This window comes from Hylobates moloch, unplaced genomic scaffold (genome assembly GCF_009828535.3).
Source record: "Hylobates moloch isolate HMO894 unplaced genomic scaffold, HMol_V3 SCAFFOLD_8, whole genome shotgun sequence".
In the NCBI taxonomy this organism is placed as follows: Eukaryota; Metazoa; Chordata; class Mammalia; order Primates; family Hylobatidae; genus Hylobates; species Hylobates moloch.
Window position 1 is genome coordinate 96,493,178 of NW_026652283.1, and position 26,103 is coordinate 96,519,280.

The 26,103-nt window shown below is 46.7% G+C and overlaps 1 protein-coding gene across 2 annotated transcripts in view; it reads right to left on the minus strand.

Moving 5' to 3' along the window:
- Positions 1 to 26,103, minus strand: part of TRIM71 (tripartite motif containing 71) — an 83,295-nt gene that overhangs the window by 19,449 nt on the left and 37,743 nt on the right. For both annotated transcript variants that reach the window (XM_032162212.2, XM_058443408.1), the window contains exon 2: positions 5,170 to 5,337. In XM_032162212.2, the coding sequence (XP_032018103.1) occupies positions 5,170 to 5,337 (168 nt within the window). The remainder of the gene's footprint in view (positions 1 to 5,169; positions 5,338 to 26,103) is intronic.

Below are 26,103 nucleotides of genomic sequence, written 5' to 3' on the forward strand. Positions count from 1 at the left end.
AAACATATATGTGTAAGGTGACACAGCAAGTGCTGATATAGAAGCTGCAGCAAGTTACCCAGAAGAACAAGCTAAGGTAATTGATGAAGACAGCTAAACAACAGACTTTCAAGACACCCTTTTATTGGAAGGAGACAGTCTGATATTGGAAACACATAGTCTTCTATTGGAAGAAGATGCCATCTAGGACTTTCATAGCTACAGAAGTCAATGCCTGGTTTCAAAGCTTCAATGGACGGGCTGACTCTCTTGGTAGGGACTAACGTAGCTGGTGACTAAGTTGACGCCAGTCATTGTCCATCCTGACAATCCTAGGCCCGCCCCTTAAGCATTATGCTAAATCTACCATGCCTGTGTTCTACAAATGGAAAAACAAAGCCTGGATGACAGCATGTCTGTTTGTAGCATGGTTTGTGGAATTTTCTAAATATTGATTGATTGATTGATTGATTGAGACAGGGTTTCGCTCTTGTTGCCCAGGCTAGAGTGCGATGGCGCAATCTCGGCTCACTGCAACCTCCACCTCCCGGGTTCCAGCAATTCTCCTGCTTCGGCCTCCCAAGTAGCTGGGACTACAGGCATGTGCCACCATGCCCAGCTAATTTTTTGTATTTAGTAGAGAAGGGGTTTCTCTATGTTAGTCAGGCTGGTCTCGAACTCCTCATCCCAGGTGATCCACCTGCCTCGGGCTCCCAAAGGGCTGGGATTACAGGCTTGCACCACCATGCGGGGCCGGTTTACAGAATACTTTAAACCCACTGTTGAGACCTACCGCTCAGAAAAAAAGATTCCTTTCAAAATATCACCGCTGATTGAGAATGCGCCTGGTCACCCAGAAGACTCTGCTAGAGATGCACAAGGACACGAAAGTTGTTTTCATGTCTGGTAACACAACATCCATTCTACAGCCCATGAATCAAGAAGTAGTTTCAATTTTCAAGTCTTATTATTTAACAAATAAACTTCATAAGGCTATAGCTACTACAGATGGTGATTCCTCTGATGGATCTGGACAAACTCATTTGTAATCCTTCTGCAAAAAATTTACCATTCCAGGTGCCATTAAGAACATATACTAAAAACTGGAGATACTATAAAAGAGCATTCGTGATTCATAGGTAGAGGTCTAAATATCAACATTAATAGGATGTTTGAAGCTGATCCCAACCCTAATGGGTGAACTCAAGGTCATCGATTAGGGTTGAGATCAACTTCCTGTAGCAGAAATAAGTAGTGGAGGAAGTCACTGCAGATGTGGTGAAAACACAAAGAGAACTAGAATTAGAAGTGGAGCCTGAAGATGTGACTGAATTGTTGCCGTCTCATGAGAAAATTTGAAGGGATGAAGACTTGTGTCACATTTTAAGAAATTGTAAGGCTGGGCAAGGTAGCTGATGCCTTTCATCTCAGCGCCTTGGGAGGCCAAGGTGAAAGATTGCTTGAAGCCAGGAGTTTGAGATCAGCCTAGACAACAAAGCGAGCCCCATCTCTACAAAAAATACAAAAATTAGCTGGGCATGGTGGAGCATACCTGTAGTCCTAGCTACGCGAGAGGCCAAAGAAAAGGGATCGATTGCCTCAATGCCCAGGAGTTTGAGGCTGCAGTGAGCTATGATGGCACCACTGCACTCTGAGTGAGAGAGATTCTGTCTCTTAAAAAAAAATAATGGCCGGGCACGGTGGCTCACGCCTGATATCCCAACACTTTGAAAAGCCGAGGAAGGTGGATCATCTGAGGTGAGGAGTTCAAGACTAGCTTGACAAACATGGTGAAACCCCGTCTCTACTAAAAAGACAAAAATTAGTCGGGAGTGGTGGTATGCGCCTGTAACCTCAGCTACTCGGGAGGCTGAGGCAGGGGAATCACTTGAAACTGGGAGGCAGAGGCTGCAGTGAGCTGAGATCGCACCATTGCACTCCAGCCTGGGTGATAGAGCAAGGATGGATGCTAAACACACACAAGTTATGGTTAAACAAAAACTTTCTAGGAAATCACTATCTATGTAGTGTACCTGGCTGTGGCCTTATAGATTAACAGACCTAAAATGCCTCTACCCAAAACGCCCCATGATCTAGTATTCAGATTAATGTTGGGCACACACTTTCAACTAACATTTGAATCATACCTCTAGGATTTATGCCTAGGTTCTCACCACTTATACAGATGACTATATTTATTTCCCCACAATCTTTTCTCCCCACAGAATTTCCATTTCTCTGAGATTTCACCATGTTAACCACTCATGATTTGTTGGGTGCTCTCCTTAATAAGCCTCGGGCAAATTGTTACAACCCATTTTTCTCCCCCATAGTGGCTTTTCCCACTAAGCACAGAGAGCACTAGCATTCGTCTCAATAATGCTCCAACTGTTTTCAATCTCTTAAGAGAGTAAGAGGTTAATAAAATCGTATCATAATCTAGGAGTTCAGACCTAGACACCAGTGGCTCTTTTTGTTTTTCTGTTTGTTTGAGATGGAGTCTCATTCGGTCACCAGGCTGGAGTGCAGTAGCACGATCTCGGCTCACTGCAACCTCTGCCTCCTGCGTTCAAGCAATTCTCCTCCCTCAGCCTCCTGAGTAGCTGGCATTACAGGTGCCTGCCACCATGCCTGGCTAATTTTTATATTTTTAGTAGAGACGGGGTTTCACCACGTTGGCCAGGCTGGTCTCGAACTCCTGACCTCAGGTGATCCACCCGCCTCGGCCTCCCAAAGTGCTGGGATTACGGGTTTGAGCCACCGTGCCCGGCTGACACCAGTGGTTAAGTTCCTCAGGCGATGCCACAGTGAAGGCTGGGCACCAGTGTCGAGGAGAAGCCAGCAGGGTAAGGCATTTATTTGTCAAGGTCCCAACTGTCGTGGCATAAAATGAAAGACACAAACCACTTCATCCGCAGGGACAGATGCACTGATACACAACAGAAAGACGCACAGGTGAAGACATTGACAAAGGAGAGGAGCAACACAGAGACACTCAAGGCATTTTAAAGACAACGAGCAATACTGGCATAACAATGACAGGATTAGTCATTCCAGAAAAGTCTCTCAAACTTCCAATTTTATGATCTGAACATCACAAAATCTGACTCATCAGAAAAGATTGTTTCAGTATCATGCATAGGAATGTGACAGCAGCTGAGAAACTTATTAAATCAAATCCTCCCTTTTCTGTAAGACACATGATCTCAATTCTTTAGCATTTTCAAAACGGATTTTTTTTTTGAAACAGAGTCTTAACTGTTGCCCAGGCTGGAGTGCACTGGCATAATCTTGGCTCACTGCAACCTCCACCTTTGGGGCTCAAGTGACCCTTCCACCTCAGCCCCACAAGTAGCTGGGATTACAGGTGAGTGTCACACCACACCCGGCTAATTTTGGTACTTTTTGTAGGGTTTCCTCATGTTGCCCAGGCTGGTCTCAAACTCTTGAGCTCAAGTGATCCACCACCTCGGCCTCCCAAAGTGCTAGGATTACAGGCGTGAGCCACTAACCTGGCCAGAATCTTACTTATATAAATATTCTAGAATGGTTCCTATGTAATTTCTCCTAGAGGGTGAACAACTTTTCTTGACTTTCAAAGTATCCTGTAACACAGGGAAAACGTCACAATTTTCTGATTTCCTAAAACCTTGTCACCTGGATCAGACAAGGTTTAATAGAAATTCAGGCACACTATCACCTAACTATGTAAGAGAACCCTGCCAATTATCAAAGTTATACATGCCCCTCCCTAGCATTGATAGGAATTCAACAGAAACAACAGTTTCAATTACAGGGGATTTACCATCCAGGAAAGGACTGAAGACACTGAACCTCAGATAACATTCTCCTGCTCAATAATTTCTCACATATAAATAAGTAAATCTGTATCACAAAGGTCTCTGTCTAAAAAGCATTAGGCCGGGCATGGTGGCTCACGCCTGTAATCCCAGCATTTTGGGAGGCCGAGGCAGGTGGATCACCTGAGGTCAGGAGTTCGAGACCAACCTGGCCAGCATGGTGAAACCCTGTCTCTTTTACTAAAAATAGAAAAATTAGCCGGGAATGGCAGCGGGCGCCTGTAATCCCAGCTACTTGGGAGGCTGAGGCAGCAGAATCACTTGAACCTGAGAGGCGGAGGTTGCACTGAGCTGATATCCCGCCACTACACTCCAGCCTGGGTGACAGAGTGAGACTCTTGTCTCAAAAACAAAAATAAATAAAAGGCATTGGCTGGGCTCAGTAGCTCCCAGACTTTGGGAGGCTGAGGCAGGTGGATCACCTGCGCTCAGGAGTTCAAGACCAGCCTCGCCAACGTGGTGAAACCCAATCTCTACTAAAAATATAAAAACTAGCCAGGTGCACCAGGTGCGGTGGCTCACACCTATAATCCCAGCACTATGGGAGGCCAAGGCAGGCAGATCATGAGGTCAGGAGATCGAGACCACCCTGGCTAACATGGTGAAACCCAGTCTCTACTAAAAATACAAAAAATTAGCCGGGCGTGGTGGCGGGCACCTGTAGTCCCAGCTACTCGGGAGGCTGAGGCAGGAGAATGGCGTGAACCCAGGACGTGGAGCTTCCAGTGAGCTGAGATCGTGCCACTGTACTCCAGCCTGGGCAACAGAGTGAGACTCCGTCTCAAAAAAAAACAAAAAACAACAACAAAAAATTAGCCAGGTGCAGTGGTGCATGCCTGTAATCCCAGCTACTCGAGAGGCTGAGGCAGGACAATCACTTGAATCCGGGAGGTGGAGGTTGTGGTTAGCCGAGATCACACAACTGCACTCCAGCCTGGGTGACAGGGCAAGACTCCATCTCAAAAAATATTTAATAATAATAATAATAATAAGCAGCATTAAGCACCCAGCCTTTCTGCGGTCCTGGTTGGAAAGTGCCAATGTCCACTTTGATTTCGGGAGGCGGCTGGATGGGACACGTGCAGGTGGTATGCTGGGGCCCAGGCTAGGTGCTTAGAAATCTGACCAGTAACTTTGGCCACATCCCTGACATCTTCACGAGACTGCCAGAACCCCTAAAGGGACTGCTGCTGCAGGGATGTCACCTGAGTTCATTTGGGTCACTATTCCACCCCCCACACTTGAATCTGCCCAACTGTCTGTCCATGCCACCCAACAGAAAGGGGGGCTCGATTCACGTGGGAACTGCGGAAGGGCAGGGAAGGCTCACCTGGATTGCCTGTCGTCCCTGCTGGGCATCTGCCAGCAGCTGGATGGTGAGTGCCCGCGAGTCCTGCAGCGCCTCCTGGAGGTAGATGAAGCTGTGGCCCCCGTGCCGGCCCATTGTGCACTCACGACAGATGGGTACAGAGCAAGTGTCACAGTACAGGTGCAGCACCTGGGGACAAGAGAGGGTACAGGCGTCAATGGAGATGCAGGACGGGAGGAAGAGGGAAGACGGCAACTGGAGGGCCCTGGATCCCACAACCGAACCACCAGCTTCCCAATGAGCAAGCACACCCCAAAGGGCGAGGCAGCAGTGGAGTAACTGCAAACACAACTAAAAATATCTGCTTCCTTTTTTCTCCCACTCTCTCTGCCCCAAATCAGGGGGGAATGGAGGAGGGAACACAACTGAATGCCACATCCCACTCTAGTCTCATTTAGAACTGTAACAGAGACACTTCAAAGGCAGAAACCAAACAAAACAAACCTCCTGGCACGAGAATTTGCCCTCAATCTTGGCTTCACTATCCAGAAAAGTTGTTAAGACTGTGTTGCCTAGTCTGATATTGGTGGCCTGGATATAAGAATATACCAGAAAAGTTTCCTTTGCTGCTCTAGCCTGGATGTGTGGAGCAAGGTTAAGAGCCAGTAACAATCATCCTCACACCACAGCTTGCAGTGCAAAGTGGCAAAGCATGGTTCTCCCAGGCACTCAAGCAAGCTACAGGCTTAAGTTTCTGGAACGAAGGCAAAAAGCTAGTGGTAAGGTCAGCCAGCTCCTTGCCTTTCTTCTTCATACCAAGTTATTCCAAGGAGTTGAACCTGGGAGGCAGCCAGTGCTGACAGAACTGCTTTATGTGATGTTCTACACTTCCCTGGGGCCCAGCACTCTGGGAGGGAGGGAGAGAGAGAAGGGTTGGCACAACCTTTACCTGCTAATAAACAAGGAGCTCTCAAGAGAGAAAACTCCTTGGCACAGAAACTGGGCCAGTCTCATTACTGTATCTCTCCACAGAGCAGGGCACTTAGCGCCACTCTGTAAATGTTTGCTGGATTGCTTTCAAAAGCAGAGCTTAAATTTGCCTCTGGTACACCTGGGCATGAGGGGAAGCCAGCTAACATGCAACAGGCAGGGTAGCAGTATACAAGGGGAATTCTTCCACAAATACACCACCACACTTCATCTCCAGGTGAGGACAGGAGTTGGAGAGTGCTCAAGGCCACAGTGTTAGCAAAGACACAGCAGGGAAGCCAGCATGAGCCTTCTGCAGAGCTGGTTCCAACACAGGTATGACACCAGCTCTCTCATCATCAGTACAAAGCACCTTGCTAGGTATGGTGGAGATCCAGGACGCGAGATTCCAGGCGATTCTGCGCAGACTGAATAGAAGCTCATTCTGGCGAGAAACAGGGCAGAGTGTTGTGGGAGACAGAGATGGGGAGAAGGCTTGGAAGTGGCCCAGAAGGTTTTTTTAGGCGGAGAGCTCCAAACAGAGAGGGCTGGGGGCAAACAGAGGGAGACTGCTGCTTCTTTCCTTCTCCAAGATCTTTATTTTATTAACAACCAAAATCTCCACATAAAGTGTGTCCACTAGAAAAATGCTCCCCCTAAATGGTTCAGTCAAGCGCACAGAAGTTGACTCCACTCAGGGCTAATTGAGTTAATAGGGAAGTGTGTAATCTAGCATGGGTTAAACTGGTTCTCTAGAAATTTTACGATTCAGAAACAGGAAAAAGGAAAGATTTAGGATATTGTGTTTTTACTTTTGTGAAGTAACAGTTCTGCTATAACCAGCAGGTTTTATGGATCCTACTTTATTTGTTTGTTTTTGAGACAGAGTAGGTTTTATGGATCCTACTTTATTTGTTTGTTTTTGAGACAGAGTCTTGCTCTTGTCGCCCAGGCTGGAGTGCAGTGGCGACGCGATCTCGGCTCACTGCAAGCTCCGCCTCCCGAGTTCACGCCATTCTCCTGCCTTAGCCTCCATGGGAGTAGCTGGGACTACAGGTGCCCGCCACCACGCCCAGCTAATTTTTTTTGTATTTTTAGTAGAGATGGGGTTTCACCCTGATAGCCAGGATGGTCTCGGATCTCCTGACCTCGTGATCCGCCCACCTTGGCCTCCGAAAGTGCTGGGATTACAAGCGTGAGTCAACGCACCTGGCCCGGATCCTACTTTACACAAGGGAAATGTGCTAAGGTTTGTAACTTTCCTACCAATTTTGATCACTGCAGTGCTTTGCCAGCAATGATGGCAGACTGAAACCAGGTAGCAGCAACTTGCCTCCTTTAAGTCAGTTGCTTTTTAAGCTGATCTATCCTTCAGATATTATCTAATCCTGATAATCCTTTAAATCTAAAATTCTCAGGTATAAATACTAACCAAAAGATGCTGAGCTGGATGAATTCAGGAAAAATTCCTGGCCGATCCCTTTTTACGACGTGTTGCTAAAGCAATTCTACCAGTTTGAACTACATTCCTTTCCTTTGCTCTCTCCATTTGTCATGGGAATGAAGGGATCACTCCTATGCTGATGTGAAGTGTGAAAAACCTTCCATCAGAAAGTTTCTTTTACATGTGAATAAAACATGCCACTAAACCTTCGGGTGGCCTCCCTGCTTCTAACAGCTAAGCAACCTTGAGAACGCATCCGCTCTTTCCCTCTTCTCAAGACAGCTGTGTGGACTGAATAGCACTCTCCTGCTTCCTTCGGACTAAGGGGCTCTTGCAAATTGTAACTACCTAGATTGCTCTCATCTCCATGGCTAGTGAGTAGAAAAGAACCTCAGGCTGTAAACTTGAGCCTGGCACTACCTGGCTATGGAACCATCTTGTCCAATCACCTCTCTTGACCTGTCTGGGCTTCAGTCTCATCTGTGAAACAAAAGGGGCCTGACTGGGTACCTCCGGGAGACCCCTTCCACCCCAGAAAGCCTATCTATAGAGACTTGACAACAGAAACTAAAGAGCTTCAAAATTAAGTTCTAGTAGCTGGACGTGGCAGCTCATGCCTGTAGTCCAAGCTCCTCAAGAAGCTGAGGCTAGAGGAGCACTTGGGCCCAAACTACAAAAAAAAAAAAAAATTGCTGGGCATGGTGGCTCATGCTTGTAACTCAGGAGCCTGAGGTGGGAGGATCCCTTGAGCCCAAGAAGTCGAGGCTGCAGTGAGCTGTGACCATGGCGCTGAATTTAGCCTAGGCAACACAGGCTAAGAGTGCAAAACAAACAACAACAACGAAACAAGTAGTAAGTTCTGGGCTGAGCCAGGGTGCCCACGCCAGACTCCAACTGTGTAACTATAAAGAATTAAGGTGATTTTTCTTAGGTTTACATCAACCTTAAAATACAGAACCTGGATGATGCTGGACATTTGCAATCCCCCCATGAATGGTAGGTTTTAAAAGATTCTGCAGATGCAGTGGCCAGAAAAAAAATTCTGGTCAGAACAGGTAGTGGCCGGTGATGGCAGCGAAAGGCAGGGTGCCCTGAACCAACACCAGAGCCCTCCCGTGACCAGCCTTGAGAGCCCAGATATACAACTCAAAGGGGTCTCTGAATGCAATCCCTGTTTGGTATCATTTTACACAGGATCCATGCAGTTCTAAGTACCCAGAACACACTGTGGTTTCAGAAGAGCCAGTGCTTTTACAGCTCCAGGCTGCCTGCAACAGAGATGGGGGCAGGGAGCACCCAAATAGTTGATAATAAAAAGCTACCAGTGAGTAAAAGAATAGCCTCAATGTGCTCGTTATTAGTAAACAATGAATTTTTAAAAGAATGCATTGTCCAAAAACTATAAAATGAAATCCACTTTTATAAACCTTCCAGCTAAAAGTTGGAGCAAAACTTTGTTAAGATTTCATGCTTCATTTAGAAGCTCCAAGTCTCATCTAACCACAATTTGAAATTGAAAAATCACAATTTTAGAGCTGTTAAAACAATCGATAGGTAAGGATGTGCATGGATGTAATTCTCTCTGAAACAGGTGTAGAATTATTTTTAAGGGAATAAACTGGAGCTGTGTGGAGGGTCCTATAGCCAGAAATGTGGGAGTAGCCATTAACAGTGGCTCCCGGGAAAGGGGGGAAGGGACTGGGAAGAACAGGTCGTCTAGCAGCAGGAATTCCAGGGCCTGTTTGGGGCTTCCCGGGCAGATGCACAGACACGCCCCCTCAGGCCTGGCGACAATCCGGCTGCCCCAGCTAAATGGAGGAGGCTTGACCTCTGACCCTGCAAGTGACCACCCTCTTCCCTGCCCCCAGCTTCCAGAACGTCCCACCCATTGCCTTCCTCTCCCAAAATTTCTAAAATACCAGGCAGAGACAAAGACCTAGGAATGTGAGCCCAGCAGGAAAGGAACGGGCGGCGGACTAGGCGGGGGATGATGATGGGGGAGGGAGGTTAAAGGAAAAATAAATAAAAATACAAAGTAGGCACTTTTGTACCTTAGCCAGTGTTTAAATAAAATGCTTTGTTAATGAACATGTGTGTGCGCACGTGTGCACATGCAAATGCACATGCACCCAGGCTTCTGGAATCTAGATTTTACACTATCTGTGGCCCAACAAGGAACACACACACCAAGGGACTTCTGTTGGAGCCCTGCACATCTGAAGAATGAGTTTCAGGTTTAAAACACAACTACCCCTATCAGTGAAGAATGTAAGCTGAAAGGATAGAGGAAGGCCCAGATCGCCATTTAAGTTCATCGAAATGTCTCAACTAAAATATATAAACTGCTGTAAACTTTTTAAAGATTAAGTTTGATATCCCTTAAAATGACTGAGGACATTTACTTGGCCTCCCACAAACCAAGGCTGAACCGTGACACCTGGCTAGATCTCCACCCACCCAAGAGGGTTTCTGAGTTTCCCACTACAGAAGTAAAGTGGAGGCAACAACCGGTTCCAGAAGCAAATGAGGCCCAGATGAAGCCTTACCTGTGTGTGCTACTCTGCAGGTTCCCATGTGGGACAACACAGGATTTGTTTTAAAAATGGTAAGCCAAGTTCAAGGGGGTAAAGTCTAGCCATGAAACAAGTCTATTAAGTAATATTAAAACAAAGCTTTACTTGACTGAGATAGACTGAGTGCTTGTGCTCAAACCTGCAGCCCAAACCCTCAGCAGAAGCCTCTCCTGTGGCTCTGGCCACGTGCTGCCCCCACAACTATGGCCTGGAAAAATAGAAGAAAGGATAGAGACCCAGTTCAGGCACAGTCCTCACCAGTTCAAGACAACAGAGCCCCGCTGCAGACAAACTATCCTTTCTTTGGTGGGAGTATGGGGAGGGAGTATTTCCAAAACATTTTTTATTTGGCTAGGTAACAAGTATTTGTTCAAATGCAGCAAGTAATACAAGCAAATAGTTTTTTTAAAAATATCCCTAATGTCTCACTCAATTGTCTCCACTTTAACCATGAAAAAAAAAAGCTTTATTCTAGGCATAACTTAATTCTTTAAGACAAAACAAAGTTTCTCTTAACTATATTAACTTGGAGAATGTTCTGGGTCACTCCATGCAGAGATGCCTAGCCTTCCGAATGGCTGCATGGTATGTTGCTATATGAAAGTACCACAACTTAATGAGTATATGCTAATAAAATTGTAAAACTGTTTCCTGATTTTTGAAAAATCACAAGCAATGCCACAGTTAACATCCTTGTTCTTTACCGAATCCCTAGTTCTCAATTTGGTAATATATTCAGTTGTTACATCACTTGACATAATGGTTATTGGGGGAAATCTACTTGCAAGCTTGGATAGTAAGAATTCCCGAATTCTTTTCAGTCAGGTCGACCTTCACCCATGTGAAGGGCAAAGTACCAGTTTCTTTTCTCAACACAACCAAAAACAAAAGGCCAGCAGGGGATGCCAGGAGAGGCAGTCAGTATGGACACAGTTCACAGTTGGGACTGGAGTTAAGATCTACTTCTGCCTGGGCGGAAGGCTTTGATGGCTGCCAACATTGAAAAGGGGCCTAGAAAGAGGAGCAGTCCAAGGAAAGAAAAAGTCTTGTTGTGTTGCGTTCTGGCAGTCTCAGTGCGTCTGTTAAATAGACTAAGCGGGGCTGCTTCATGGTATCTCTAGAAATTGAAGGAATCTCAGGCAATAAAAAGAGGGGTGTTAGGAATTAAAACACACAAACACACAAACACACAAACACACACACACACACACACACACACACACACCCCGAGGCCCACAATCCCCTTTCTGCAACTCCAACATCCAAAACTATGTTCTGGAAAACAAGTTTTTCCATATACTATTTGGCAGCAAAACTGATGTACAACAAGGTACCATAGTTATTACAGTATTTTTGACAATCAGAGTACATTTTTATGTATTCTCACCACAAAAAAAATAAGTATGTGAGGCAATGCATGTTAATTAGCTCAATATACACACTCTACAATGTATACGGACTTCAAAACATGTTGTACACAATAAATATGTAAGATTTTGGCTGGAGATGCTGGTTTAGGTCTGTAATACCAGCACTTTGGGAGGCCAAGACAAAAGATCACTTGAGCACAGGAGATAAAGGCTATAGTGAGCCATGATCACATGGCTGCACTCCAACCTAGGCCGCAGAGCCCGAGACCCTGTCTCAAAAATATGTATATATATATATATATATATATACACACACACACACACACAAATTTTTGTCAATAAAATAATTTGAAAAACTGGAACTGGTGTGAAAATGATCAATCATTTTTACCTATGTCATTTAGTAAATATTTATGTATTTCACTGCAAAAAATAATATTACTTTGCAGTCCTATTATATGTATTATGTAAATGCAAAGTATTAAATGTACACATGTAATATTGTCTGGCTGAACAAGATTCATTCCCAGGCTAAATAAGCAATATAACACGTGAAGATCTAAAAAAAGGAGGGGAGGGGGGTGGGGAGATGGTAGGGAAAGTGGGAGTGTCCAAGAACAACCTAAAGTGGGGTCAGAAGCATCTACTCATCTCAAATTTAAATGTTTGGGCTCCATGGACAAGGCAATTTGAAAGGAAAACTTGAAATCAGAGAGGGATGCCGTTATCTCTGCATCTGAACTCATCGCAACTGCTGGTGCCCAGGGAGAGGTGTAGTTTGACAATCATAAAATGTCATCTGTTAGCACTTGTTCACTTAAAGATTTTATGTGACTCCAAAAACCACACCATGCTCCCTTCCTAATTTTCTTTAAAAATTCTTCACTACCACCGACTGCTGCTCCCCCAAAAGTTGCCATTACTCCTCCCCAACAGCAGCCAACCAACCACACCTAGCAAGCCCCTGCTCCCCCAATGCCGCATTCTACAAGGCTTCCAAAACACTGCGTAGGTTCCTTCTATCACCTGCTCCCCTGCTTGTGGGACCAGGCCCCACAATCACACAGGCCCTTGGTGAAGTGGTCCAGCTTCACAAGTCCCTGAATTATTTTCCATCAACACGGCTCTGTCCAAAGTCTCAGAGCCTCAACATACTCCAGCAGCACACCACCATGCCTAGGTGTTTCTCCTGAACCCACAGCTCTTACTAATAACATACACAAAACACAAAGCACTGACCAGGCGTGGTGGCTCACGCCTGTAATCCCAGAACTTTGGGAGGCCGAAGAGGGCGGATCACTTGTTCACTAGCCTGGCCAACAAGGTGAAACCCTGCCTCTACTAAAAACACAAAAATTAGTGTGGTGGCAGGCGCCTGTAATCCTAGCTACTCGGGAGGCTGAGGCGGAACAGATTGAACCCAGGAGGCACAGGTTGCAGTGAGGAGAGATCATGCCACTGCACTCCAGCCCAGGAGACAGAGCAAGACTCCATCTCAAAAGAGAACAAACAAACAAACAAAAAGGCCTGGTGTGGTGGTTCATGCCTGTAATCCTAGTACGGGCGCATGCCTGTAATCCATCTCAAAAAAAAAAAAAAAAAAATTCCTGGAAGCATCATGTTTTAAAAGTAAGTCATGTTGTACATGGTGGCTCACTCCCGTAATCCCAGCACTTTGGGAGGCTGAGGCAGGCAGATTACTGGAGGTCAGGAGTTTGAGACCAGCCTGGCCAACATGGCAAAACCCATCTCCTCTAAATATACAAAAATTAGCCAGGCGTGGTGACAGGCATCAGTAATCTCAACTACTCAGGAGGCTGAGGCAGGAGAATCGCTTGAGCCCAGGAGGCAGAGGTTGCAGTGAGCCAAAATCTCCAATGCCTCTAGCCTGGGTGATAGAACAAGTCAGACTCTGTCTTTAAAAAAATAAATAAATAAAATAAAGCAAATTAAAAGGTCCAGATAATGAAAGTGACTAAATTCTGTTTACAGAGTTGAATGCTGGAATTTGGCTGAGCTTACTTGCTGACTTGATAAAAAGAGAAACAGCCTCATTTTTGGCTCACAGGAACTATCAGAACTATTAAAAGTGTGAAAATGAGTTCATCCTGGAAGAAAATCATTTTCCCCCAGCAATGACTCTCTTAAGGAAGATGAAAACCCAGATAAGAACAATGCCCTGGGCAGCACAGCAAATGCCTTCAACCAGTTTTGGCAGAGTCAGACAAAGTAGTTTCATGAATATGTCTCTTGCTGCCGCCTAACCCCGAGCACACAGCCATCAGTGTGGCCTGAGAAAGGGTGGTGTAACTCGTGTATGTAGTTTTCTGTGATTCTGACCCTCCGCAGGCTGCAGCAGTGGGTTTTTTGGTTTGTTTTCTTTGTTTGTTTTTTGTTTTTTTGAGACGGAATCTTGCTCTGTCCCCTAGGCTGGACTGCAGTGGTGTGATCTCCAGCTAACAGCAACCTCCAACTCCTGAGTTCAAGCGATTCTCCTGCCGCAGCCTCCTGAGTAGCTGGGACTACAGGTGCGTGCCACCACATCCAGCTAACTTTCTGTATTTTTAGTAGAGACGGGGTTTCATCATGTTAGCCAGGATGGTCTTAATCTCCTGACCTCATGATCCGACTGCCTCAGCCTCCCAAAGTGCTGGGATTACAGGCGTGAGCCACCGCGCCCGGCCCTGCTACAGTGAGTTTTACAGGGCAGGAGCAATCCTCCAGGTGAACCATAAGGGGCAGAGGTCGAGGTAAAAGGAGACGAGGGGATTCTGGCAGGGAAAATGACAGGCACCCCCCATGTTGACCTAAAATTAGCACTTCTCCAAGCCTTTGTGAAGACACACATACACACTCACAAAAACAAAAAAAAAACCACTTATTTTTTAAAAGTATAATCATGATGTTGCAAAATACCAACTCTGTGGGACAACACACACGCCAAGTGGGGGAAGAGGGATGCGTACTGGGGAATGTAGCTATGCCTGCCATTTCCTTTACCCAGACTATCCACCCTACACCGGACCTGAGCCTGAGCCCTGAGGGCAGATGGCAGACACTCGTGCTCTGTCCCTGGGGGCACTGGGGTGTCAGGACCCTGTTGACATCCTGCATCCTGCCTTTCAAAGCAGGGGATCTCGAATAAACAACACAGTCCTCCACACTCTGCCTCTGGCGAACCCAGCGGGCACCAGCTCCCTAGGCCCTTTGGACTTACTTGACTCCCAGATCAGAATCTGCTTTTTGGGCTGGCACCTTGTTATCTTCACCCACCCCACACAGCTTGAGGCAAACTCATGGCCCACCAGCCCACCACCTTCAGTCTCTCATACATTTCCTGAAGGCTCTGCAATAAAAGGGCATCTTCCTGAGAGTGCCACACCTGTGCTTGGGGTGTCCTCTAACAGATCCGAGTTACACTACACAATACTCAGTGACAGCTTGGAAAATGCCAGAGTTGTGTTTTGGATTACTGCCTCCTAAACATAGTTTTGAATAAATAAATATGTTTACTTAAATAAAACTTGATAGCTACTCAGAAGGCTGAGGTGGGAGGATGGCTTGAGCCCAAGGAGTTCAAAGTTACATCAAAGTTACGGCAAGTTATGATCATTCCACTGCACTCCAGCCTGGGCAACAGAAACCCTGCCTCAATCAATTGGTCTTGGATGTTTAAAAGTAAAAACAAAACTTCCACATCAATGTATGTTGTATCCACAACATACGTGGTACATACACACAATAAGATGTTTGTCAGTAACTACACAGAAGAAGTTCAGGCGTGGTGGCTCATGCCTGTAATCCCAGCACTTTAAGAGGCCGAGGCAGGTGGATCATTTTTAGTCAGGAGTTTGAGACCAGCCTGGCCAACATAGTAAAACCCCACCTCTACTAAAAATACAAGCTAGCCAGGCCTGGTGGTGGGCACCTGTGGTTCCAGCTACTCAGGAAGCTGAGGTAGGAGAATTGCTTGAACCCGGGAGGCAGAGGCTGCAGTGAGCCAAGATCTCACCGCTGCACTCCAACCTGGGTGACAGAGGGAGACTCCGTCTCAAAAAAACAAAAACAAACAAACAAACAAATAAATAAATAAATAAACCTACATACAAGAAGCTTAAAGACACTAAGACTGGCGAAAAAGCCAAAATCAAGAGAATATATTGCATAACTCCATTTATTAATATATGAAGATAAAACTCAACGAAGAAAACAACAGTAGTTGCAGGTGAGAACAAGGGTGAACTAGAGGGATCCCAAGGGAATCCTTCTGGAATGAGGGAAAATCTGTATCTTGATGGGAGGATTGATTACACAGGTATATATAAATCATCAAAAATCAAAATGTACACTTAGCCCGGCCAACAAAGAAAGACCCTGTCTCTACAAAAAAATTAAAAATTAGCCAAGCATGGTGGGGCATGCCTATAGTCACAGCTGAGGCAGAAGGATGGCTTGATGAGCCCAAGAGTTCGAGGCTGCTGTGAGCCATGTATGCACCACTGCACTCAGCCTGTCAGCCTGGTACAAGCCAGACACAGCAAGACCTGCTCAAAAAAAAAAAAAAAAAAAAAGGTTCAATTATACTCCTCCTTCCCAAAAGTGAGGGGAGAATCCTTCCACTGACAACCTAAGTGTTGAGGGGGTGATGCTTGGAGCCTGGCCACAGCGCAGTACTCTTCATAGCTAAGGACCTAATAAAATACTCATGGAGCCCATAAATGAGTTAACTCCAATGGCCCCACATAATTTACTTCTAATAGGTTGCTACCATTCTTTCCACAACGTTCCCATTAGGTATTATTTTTCCTCTGCCCTCTACTATAAATATTATCTTAAGCTCTATCTCGCAAGAGGCAACCTCCCTGGAGGTTTTGAAAAAATTAGAACCTTGAGTCCCGATTTACAGCACCACAGGCGGCCAGCGGTCATACAAAGCCATATGAAATCATTAGTGTCCCAGCTGCTGCCCCGGCATGCATCTGACCTCTGATGTATTAATGAGTGGCCCATGCAGCTTCCAGCAGCAAATAAAAGAGATTTGTTCCAACACTGAGATCACTGCCCATGTAAATTATATATTTTTAAACTGGACACGAAAAGACAGATTTGGATGTAGACATACAAGTTTTCCGGCTGCCTCCAAGGTTGCAAAAGCAAGGCACGGTTTTAATCTGTTGTGCTATGGACAAGAGTCAGTGGTACTTTGGGGCTGACATTTAAAAAACAGTCAGACTCTGTAGGTGGCCATGTAACTCAGTCCTCGCCTCTTAAACAGCGGGCAACAGTGTACACCTGAAACCTTTTCAGTTCCTAAAGAAGCCAAGTAGGTTTCAATCGCCCATGTGGCTGAGATGGTGTAGAAAAGCGAATTTTTTTAAAGCAAGGGAAAGCACTCATCACCTGGGTAAAACTGTCCTGAGAAGAGAAGCAGAAATACAGACTCAGATGAGAATACACTAGTAATAAAAACTGTTAGTAAATATTACTAGTCATGTTTTCTACCTTTAACACAACCAAACATTTCCCTCCTCTCTGCAAGTTCCATCATCTTGTGTCCTTGTCCCCTGCATTATTTAGTTGCCTTCTGTCTTGATTAGGGTTAGTGAATCAAGGTTACACTGTCCTATTGGTTGATAAGGCTTAGAGCCGGTTAGCTTTCTAGGCAATGCCTCCCACCCGCCACCCCCCCCCAAAAAAATCAAGCAGTTAAGATATTACTATAGAAATTTTGTTTTAATGCAGAGTTGTTCACAGGCAGTAATTATTTTAAATTGGGAAGTGACCAATCCTGGGAAGCAGTGGATAGCACGTATGTGGCCTCTGTGAATTCTCTGAATGCCAAGAAGTACCCGTGCTGCACTGGGATTGCCGAGGCTCAGGTGGGGTGTGGGGGTGTGGAGGAGTGGGTGCTGGGGTGTGTCTGTGAATTACGGAGATTTGTCTCCAAGTCCCAAGTCTGGGCTCTTCTATGGCATTCCCCAAAACTGCACCTGTCAAGGAGAGTATTAAAGAGAGAAGCCAGACACACTCTCCCAGTACCTCATCTTCCCCCCGACATTCCAGCAATTACCAGAGCCTTTCTTGACATCTTTCTCTGTAAGTAAAAGGCAAAATGAGCGAGAGCAGAGCAAACATCTTCAGTGCAAAAGCAGGGGAAAGGGGGACACTTAGTCTTGTAAAGAAAATGATTTTTATTTTTTTTGTAGAGACAGGAACTCATATTGTTGCCCAGGCTGGTCTTGAACTCCGCAGCGTTCCTCCCACCTTGGCCTGCCAAAGTGTTTGGATTACAGGCGTGAGCCACCGCACCTGGCCAACAATTTATTTATTTATTGGCTGGGCACGGTGGTTCATGCCTGTCATCCCAGCACTTTGGAAGGCCAAGGTGGGTGGATCACGTGAGGCCAGGAGTTCGAGACCAGCCTGGCCAACGTGGTGAAGCATGCCTGTAATCCCAGCTACTCAGGAGGCTGAGGCAGGAGAATTGCTTGAACCTGGAGGCGGAGGTTGCAGTGAGCTGAAATCGTGCCACCGCACTCTAGCCTGGGCAACAGAGTGAGACTCCATCCCCAAAAAAAAAAAAAAGATTTTTTTTTATTTTATTTTATTTAGACAGTCTTGCTCTGGCTGGAGTGCAATGACACCATCTCAACTCACTGCAACCTCTGCCTCCCAGGTTCAAGCGATTCTCCTGCCTTAGCCTCCAGAGCAGCTGGGACTACAGGCACGTGCCACAACAACTGGCTGATTTTTGAATTTTTAGTAGAGATGGGGTTTCAGCATGTTGGCCAGGCTGGTCTCAAAATCTTGCACTCAAGCGATCCGCCTGCCTCGGCCTCCCAAAGTGCTGGCATTACAGGCATGAGCCACCGCGCCCGGCCCCACGATTTATTTTTAAAAACCCTTTTCAAGTTAGTGTTTGTAGCCTTTACTCCAAAAGCAGGAAACCTACCCTGCAGACACCTCTACAAATGTCAAAGGGGCAACAGGCCAGCCACACAGAGCCCAGGCCAGGCCAGGCAGCCTGCTTTAGGAGCTTCTGAGATGGAAGCTACCTGTCTGTCCCCCACACAGGGGAGCAACCTGAGGAAGGTGGGCCCCACGGCTGTGATCTAGGCAGTTACTGGGCAGGTTAAGAGTCCTCCTACCTCCCCAAGAGAAACTCCAAACTGTAGAGAGCAATGGTGATCTTCTCTTACCAACCATCAATAATCTAGAGGGTCCTGAGTGGAGCAATGAGGAGACTAGGGCAACTGAAATGAGGCATAAAAGGCAAAATACCTCAAATTTAAAGGCCTTTTTTTTTTGGGAGACGGAGTCTCGCTCTGTCGCCCAGGCTGGAGTGCAGTGGCGCAACTCAGCTCACTGCAAGCTCCGCCTCCCGGGTTCACGCCATTCTCCTGCCTTAGCCTCTCCGAGTAGCTGGGACTACAGGCGAGTAGCTGGGACTACAGGCGCCCACCACTACGGCCGGCTAATTTTTTTGTATTTTTAGTAGAGACGGGGTTTCACCGTGGTCTCGATCTCCTGACCTCGTGATCGTGATCCGCCCGACTCCGCCTCCCAAAGTGCTGGGATTACAAGCGTGAGCAACCACGCCCGGCCTTAAAGGCCTTTTTAAAGAAAAGTGTGAGGGGTCCGATGCGGTAGCTCGCGCCTGTAATCCCAGCACTTTGGGAGTCTGAGGCAGGTGGATCGTCTGCGGTCAGGAGTTCGAGACCAGCCTGGCCACAAAGAACCCTGTATCTACTAAAAATACAAAATATAGCTGGGCGTGGTGGCAGGCACCTGTAATCCCAACTACTTGGGAGGCTGAGGCAGGAGAATCACTTGAACCTGGTAAGTGGAGGGTGCAGTGAGCCGAGATCGTACCATTGCACTCCAGCCTGAGTGACAAGAGTGAAACTCCATCAGAGAGGGGAGGGGAGGGGAGGAGAAGAAAGGAGAGGGAAGGGGAGAGAAGAGGGGAGGAGAGAACAGGAGAGAAGAGGGGAGGAGAGAACAGGAGAGGAGAGGGGAGGGAGAAAGAGAGAAAGAAAGAGAAAGAGAGAAAGAGAAAGAGAAAGGAAGAGGAAGAAGAGGAAGAGGAAGAGGAAGAGAAAGCACAACAAAGGGTGGGCCTAAGGGCCCAGGCAAACCAGAAGAAACTGGCCCAACAGGAACAGAACTGGGTGGCAGGAAAGCTGGATTCCTTAGGTGGTGTGACCTGAGGAAGAAGGGCCCAGCCCGTGCAGGAATCACACGGGGATAAACCCACCCACTGCAAAAAGATCAATTCAGCTGCCAAACCAGCAACCATGTTACTGGGCTTCACTAAGGACAGAAATAAAGTCCCAGTCCCTTGGCTTCCCCCCAACCCTCTTCCCACCAGTGTGCACACTCCACTCCAAAGAAGCAGTCATTACAGCAGGATGTAAGCAAAGACCAAGTGAAATGACCCCTGGAAAGCCAGGGAACCCAGGCACCCAGGCCAGCAGCATTCCAGGCAGGGAAATGTCAACTAAATGGTAATAAGATACAATCAGAAAAAAGACCAACATTTGGGGACACTATATGCAAAACCACTAGAATCAAACCCGTCTTCAGAACCCCAAAGTTGGCCAGGCACAGTGGCTCATGCCTGTAATCTCAACACTTTGGCAGGCCAAGGCAGGCAGATCACCTGAGGTCAGGAGTTCAAGACCAGCCCGGCCGCCCCATCTGGGAAGTGAGAAGCGCCTCTGCTCGGCCGCCCTGTCTGGGAAGAAGTGAGGAGCGCCTCTGCCCGGCCGCCCCGTCTGGGAAGAAGTGAGGAGCGCCTCTGCCCAGCTGCCCCGTCTGGGAGGTCTACCACAGAGGCCAGAAGCAATGTGGGGGCTGGACGTGGTGGCTCACGCCTGTAGTCCCAGTACTCTGGGAGGCCGAGGCGGGTTGATCACTTGAGGCTGGGAGTTCGAGACCAGCCTGGCCAACATGGCGAAACATATGAAAAACGCAACAGACAAACCAACCAACCAACCCCGCAACAACAAAACAGGTCTACCCTGGAGTCATACTCTAATTTTTTCTATTTTCCTCCCTTTCTGATCCTTTATCCCACTTTCTTTTTCTTCCTCTTCCTTCTCCTTCTTTTTGGTCAAATAGAGGATTGAGTTATTATCATTGATCCATACAAAGTCCCTCTCTCATTTATTTTCTTTAATTCCCACCCCCCATTTCTATTCCCCATCTTCCCATGTGTAACCTTCCTAATATGTTTGATATGCATCTTTTTGTTTATATGTATTTTTAGAAAATGTTTATTGTTTTGTGTGCCAAAAAAAAAAAACTAAAAAAAAAAAAAAAAGACCAGCCTGGCCAATGGTGAAACCCCATCTCTACTAAAAAAACACAATTAGCCAAGCATGTTGATGTGTGCCTGTAATCCCAGCTTCTTGGGAGGCTGAGGCAGGAGAATCGTTTGAACCCAGGAGACAAAGGTTGCAGTGAGCCGACATCACACCACTGCACTCCACCCAGCCAACAGGGCGAGACACTGTCTCCAGAAGAAAAAAGAAAACCCTAAAATCGCGGTACCACTCATCATGTTTTTCCTCTTTTAGCAAATAATGGTAATGAAAAATAATTTCAAGTCTCAGGTGTGAATGTTAATCAAAAATCCTACCTCATTCCAACAAATGAAGCTTGTTGGATGCTCAAGCATGCTGTTCAACAGAACTTGTGAAACAGGAAACAGGCACCCACTGCCCAAACTCAGCAGGTCACGAAGCCAGGAGAACCCCCACACTTCTGCCCTATAAAAGTGGTGAGGGGCAGAGCCTGACCATGCACCCCATCAGATACAGAAGGGTAAACTTCACAAAGATGGGAGAAGCCAGACCTGCTATGGTGGGAAAAAGAAAATTCACAAGCTCTTAGCTGGTGAAACAATCAGATGGTTTGAGTTACATAATCGAAGTTTTCAGGAAACTTTTCTAAGCCCTCAAATTAGTCTTTACTTGGGTCCTGAAATTCCTGTCTTGCTCCATCTGGCCCTGAAAAAGTCACCCTTACTTTGTCTATCACTTAGAGCCAGGAAAAGGTGAAACACACGGCACAAGAAATCTAAATATTTGGCTCTGTCCTTCCCCCAAATTGTTCTGATACCCTGTGTGGCTTTCCTTAGTCTTTCCACAATACTCATCCCACTACATCTAAAACTCTTCCCCAAGAAGAGGTGGCCAGGGAGGCTCAGGCTGTTCAGCTGGGCCTCCTGGCTCTCCCAGAACTTCCTCCTGCGCCTCCAACTCCATCTGTTTTAGAGACAGCTCTTAAAGTTGGTCTGTACTCAGACCCAGACACTATGAAGCCACAGTATCCTGGCCTCATAGGCAAGTGTGCTGTGTTCACTGCTAATTTTTAAACTATTTACATCGGATTTAAGACTGTGCTAAAAGCCTTGAAAGAAAAAACAACTTGAGAAGCTTCTATTCCCAGAGGTGTTTGATGGTCAGTCTGGGCAGGTTTGCTCACGATGTCTAGGCTTAACTGTTAACAGCACCTGCTTTCACTCTCAACACATGGCCTGATTTGGAAAATATACCCCTGCTATAGAGGATCAGTAAGACAAATGAGGAATTAACCAAAATACAGTTGACCCTTGAACAACACCGGTTTGAAACACAAGGGTCCACTTATACATGGATGTTCTTCTACCTCTGCCACCCCCCTAAGACGGCAAGACTAAACCTTCCTCTCTCTCTTCCTCCTCAGCCTACTCAAAAGAAGACAAGGAGGATGAAGACCTTTATAATGATCTACTTCCACTTAAATAGTAAACACATTTTCTTCTTCTTTTCGTGTTCCCCCCAACCCCGAGACTGAGTCTCACTCTATCACCCAGGCTGGAGTGCAGTGGCGCGATCTTGGCTTGCTGCAGCCTCCGCCTCCTGGGTTCAAGCGATTCTCATGCCTCAGCCTCCAGAGTAGCTGAGATCACAGACACCCACTACCACGCCCGGCTAATTTTTGTGTTTTTAGTACAGACACAGTTTCGCCATGTTGGCCAGGCTGGTCTTGAACTCCTGACCTCAAGTGATCCGCCTGCTTTGGCCTCCCGAAGTGCTGGGATTACAGGCATGAGCCACTGCACCTGGCCATTATTATTTTCTTAGTAACATTTTTTTCTAGCTTACTTTATTGAAGAATATAGCAGCACATAATACATGTGTTAATTGACTTTATATTATCTGTAAGAATTCTAATCAACAGCATACTATATAGTTTTTGGGGAGTCTACACACAAATTTGACTGTACAGGGGGTCAGCGCCCCTAACCCCCCACATTGTTCAAGGGTGAATTGCACATGAGGCCAGTTAGAAAAAAATTGCTAAAAATGGCTAGAAATTTTGCACAAAATGCCTCCAACAAGAACTTCAGCCACTGCATAGGAGACAATGCAGTAGCATGCCCTTGAGCTAAGCAGGTAAATCAGAAACAGCTTCTCAGGGAGAATGGGATAGACCTAGGAGGACTGAGGTGGAAGATTTACAAATCTGCCAGTTAAAAGGAACAGCTTGAGAAAAGAAGCACGCTATTCCTGGCCAAAGTGCAGAGGAAGAATTCGAAGTAAAACAGAGGGAATAGGGGACCCAAGGAAAGCTCCTGAAGAGAAGTGTGTACATGGCAGCTGGGTGACCTTGAGGGGCCACAGGTTAGCGATTGTTCCAGCCACGTGGAAGGAGGCCAGGACACAACCTTGGGCCAACTTGTGTTGTGGAGTCAGAAAACCTGGGTTCAAATGTCGAGTGGTCCTTCTCCAGCAATTTTGGATAAGCTGGCTCACTGAGCTGTTTTCACCCATAAATGGGGATACTACATTTCCTCTCGGGGTGGTGGTGGAGAATTCATCCTAAGAGAGAGTACATGAAACCCAAAAATGTCCATGGCAGTTCCAACAGAAAGAAAAGGCGCGGTTGCCGGGCGCGGTGGCTCACAAGGTCAGGAGATCGAGACCACGGTGAAACCCTGTCTCTACTAAAAATACAAAAAAATTAGCCGGGCGTAGTGGCGGGCGCCTGTAGTCCCAGCTACTGGGAGAGGCTGAGGCAGGAGAATGGCGTGAACCCGGGAGGCGGAGCTTGCAGTGAGCTGAGATTGCGCCACTGCACTCCAGCCTGGGCGACAGAGTGAGACTCCCTCTCCCAAAAAAAAAAAAAAAAAAAAAAAGGGGCGGTCATGAGCCGGTAAGGGTTCCAGCCTGGTAAGTGGCAAGGCAAGTTAAATCACAGTGTTTGCAAGGCAGGACTGACAATGAGCCAAGAAGGCACTCCTGCCCCGGGTTCTCCAGGTTACTTTGTTTGCTCATTGAAAAGAACGTTGAGAGATTTCATAAATAAGATTGGGAGACAGCACGCTGAATGATGACCTCTGACCCTACATGTCCCAAATTCCTCTGCAGGAGGCCAGTGACTCCACTCTTATTCATGTCCAGTCAAAACAGCCTTTCACCCCTTTCACCTTCCACCAACAGAGGTCCTATTTTTAACATCCAGTACATTTCCTTATTGCCTCATGCTTGGCACTATGATGTCCTTGCCCTCAAAGTGCTATCAGTCTAATAGAAGGGACAACTGAATAAGGCCAGCTGAGATGTAATCTCAGAGAACTTCCTGGAGGAGGAGAAGTCAAGTCTTAAAGTGCAAGTAGGGATGGGGGGACGGGGGGCGGGGGCGGTGAGGGGGAGTGGTGAAAATTCCAGGAAAAGAAAACTATTAGAGGGCCGGGTGCGGTGGCTCACGCCTGTAATCCCAGCAATTTGGGAGGCCGAGGTGGGCAGATCACAAGGTCAGGAGATAGAGACCATCCTGGCTAACAAAGTGAAACCCTGTCTCTACTAAAAATACAAAAAAATTAGCCGGGCGTGTTGGAGGGCACCTGTAGTCCCAGCTACTCGGGAGGCTGAGGCAGGAGAATGGTGTGAACCCAGGAGGCGGAGCTTGCACTGAGCCGAGACTGTGCCACTGCACTCCAGCCTGGGCGACTCCGTCTCAAACAAACAAACAAAAAGCAAATAATAATAATAATAATAATAAAACTATTAGAGAAAACTAGGTACCTTCTAGCTCTGCCTGCCTAAGTCAGCACCAACAATGAACTCCAATGCAGGCTCTGCTCAGATGGTGCCTGTGGGAGAGGCCAGCTACCCATCTTGGGGCATCTCTCCTGTATGCTGTCCCTCTGAACTGTGGGTTGTTTTATAAACAATACAGACGCAGCTCATTAGCCCTGTGTATCACATAGGGCATCCCTTCCCTCACCACTCAAACCACATGTCAGCTTTATTGGGGTCTGAGATCCTTCCTCCTCTCTCTCAGCCAGGGTTTCCCTCCTGCTGTGCTCCCTAAAACCACCATCCCTGAAGACGAACCTTCATTCTGGGACATGTCCCTCTGGGGAACACTGCTTCTCCCAGATACTTTCCAGAAAACCAACAGGCCGAGGATCTGAGTCTCCCTCCTGCCCTAGTGTGTTCCCCATGTAGCAGCGAAAGAGGAGGGCCACAGACAGGTCAGAGACATATCATGCCACACCCCTCTTTAAAACCCTCCGGAGGCTCCCCCACTTCACTCCTGGGGGTCACTGTGCCCACAGGGTTTGGCCGGGCCATCCTAGACTCCCTGCTATTCCCTCTGCCTGAAAGCCATGACCTCCCCCACCCCACAGTGGCCCCATACCTACCTCCCTAGACCCTTTCCCCACTACTAAACACAACACTGGTACCCCTCACTTCCACCCCCTTACCCGATTTAATGTTCCTCATAGCCCTTTTCAATCCCTGAAAGTGTGTATCTAGTCACTTATACACCACCTGCTCATTTGAATTTAAGTACAGTAGTTCCCTCTTATCCTTGGGGGATACGTCCAAGACCCCCAGTGGATGCCTGAAAGCACGGATAGTACCAAACCCTATATGTACTATGCTTTTCACTATACGTATATACTTATGATAAAATGTAATTTATAAATTAGGCACAGTAAGAAGAGTAACAACCACCAATATTAAAATAGAACAATTATAACAATATATTGTGTAACAATATACTGTGTTATATGAATGTGGTATCTCTCTCTCTCAAAATACTGTGTGCTGCACTCACCTATTTTCCAACTGTGGCTGACTGTGGGTAAGGGAGATCACTGTACAACGAAGGCTGGAACTGACTTTTCCGTCTTGTTCACTGCTTCATTCCAAGCATCACATGGATGCTCAATACACATTTGAACAAACAGAAGGAAGGAAATAACAGCTTATGCAATAGCTCTATTTAAGTGGGTGGTTAGCACTGTATCCCACCAGCATCAAACTGTGGCCAGAAAATGATCATCAAAACACCATTCTCATCTATTAAAGAACATAAAACAGCTTTGTGAGGAGTTGGAGTTGGGCTAGAAAGATTTAGCCAGATGATGCCTTGTTTCCTCCTTCAGTAAGGCCTAGGGAATGAAGACGATACTCAAACTAAGGTTCCTTCCCAGCTCTGCACACAGCTAATTCCATCAAAATCTCATTCATGGATTCCATTCCAGAGCCTTGGTCAGATGGGTAGCCACAGAGAGCCAGAGGAAAACTCAGGTTTC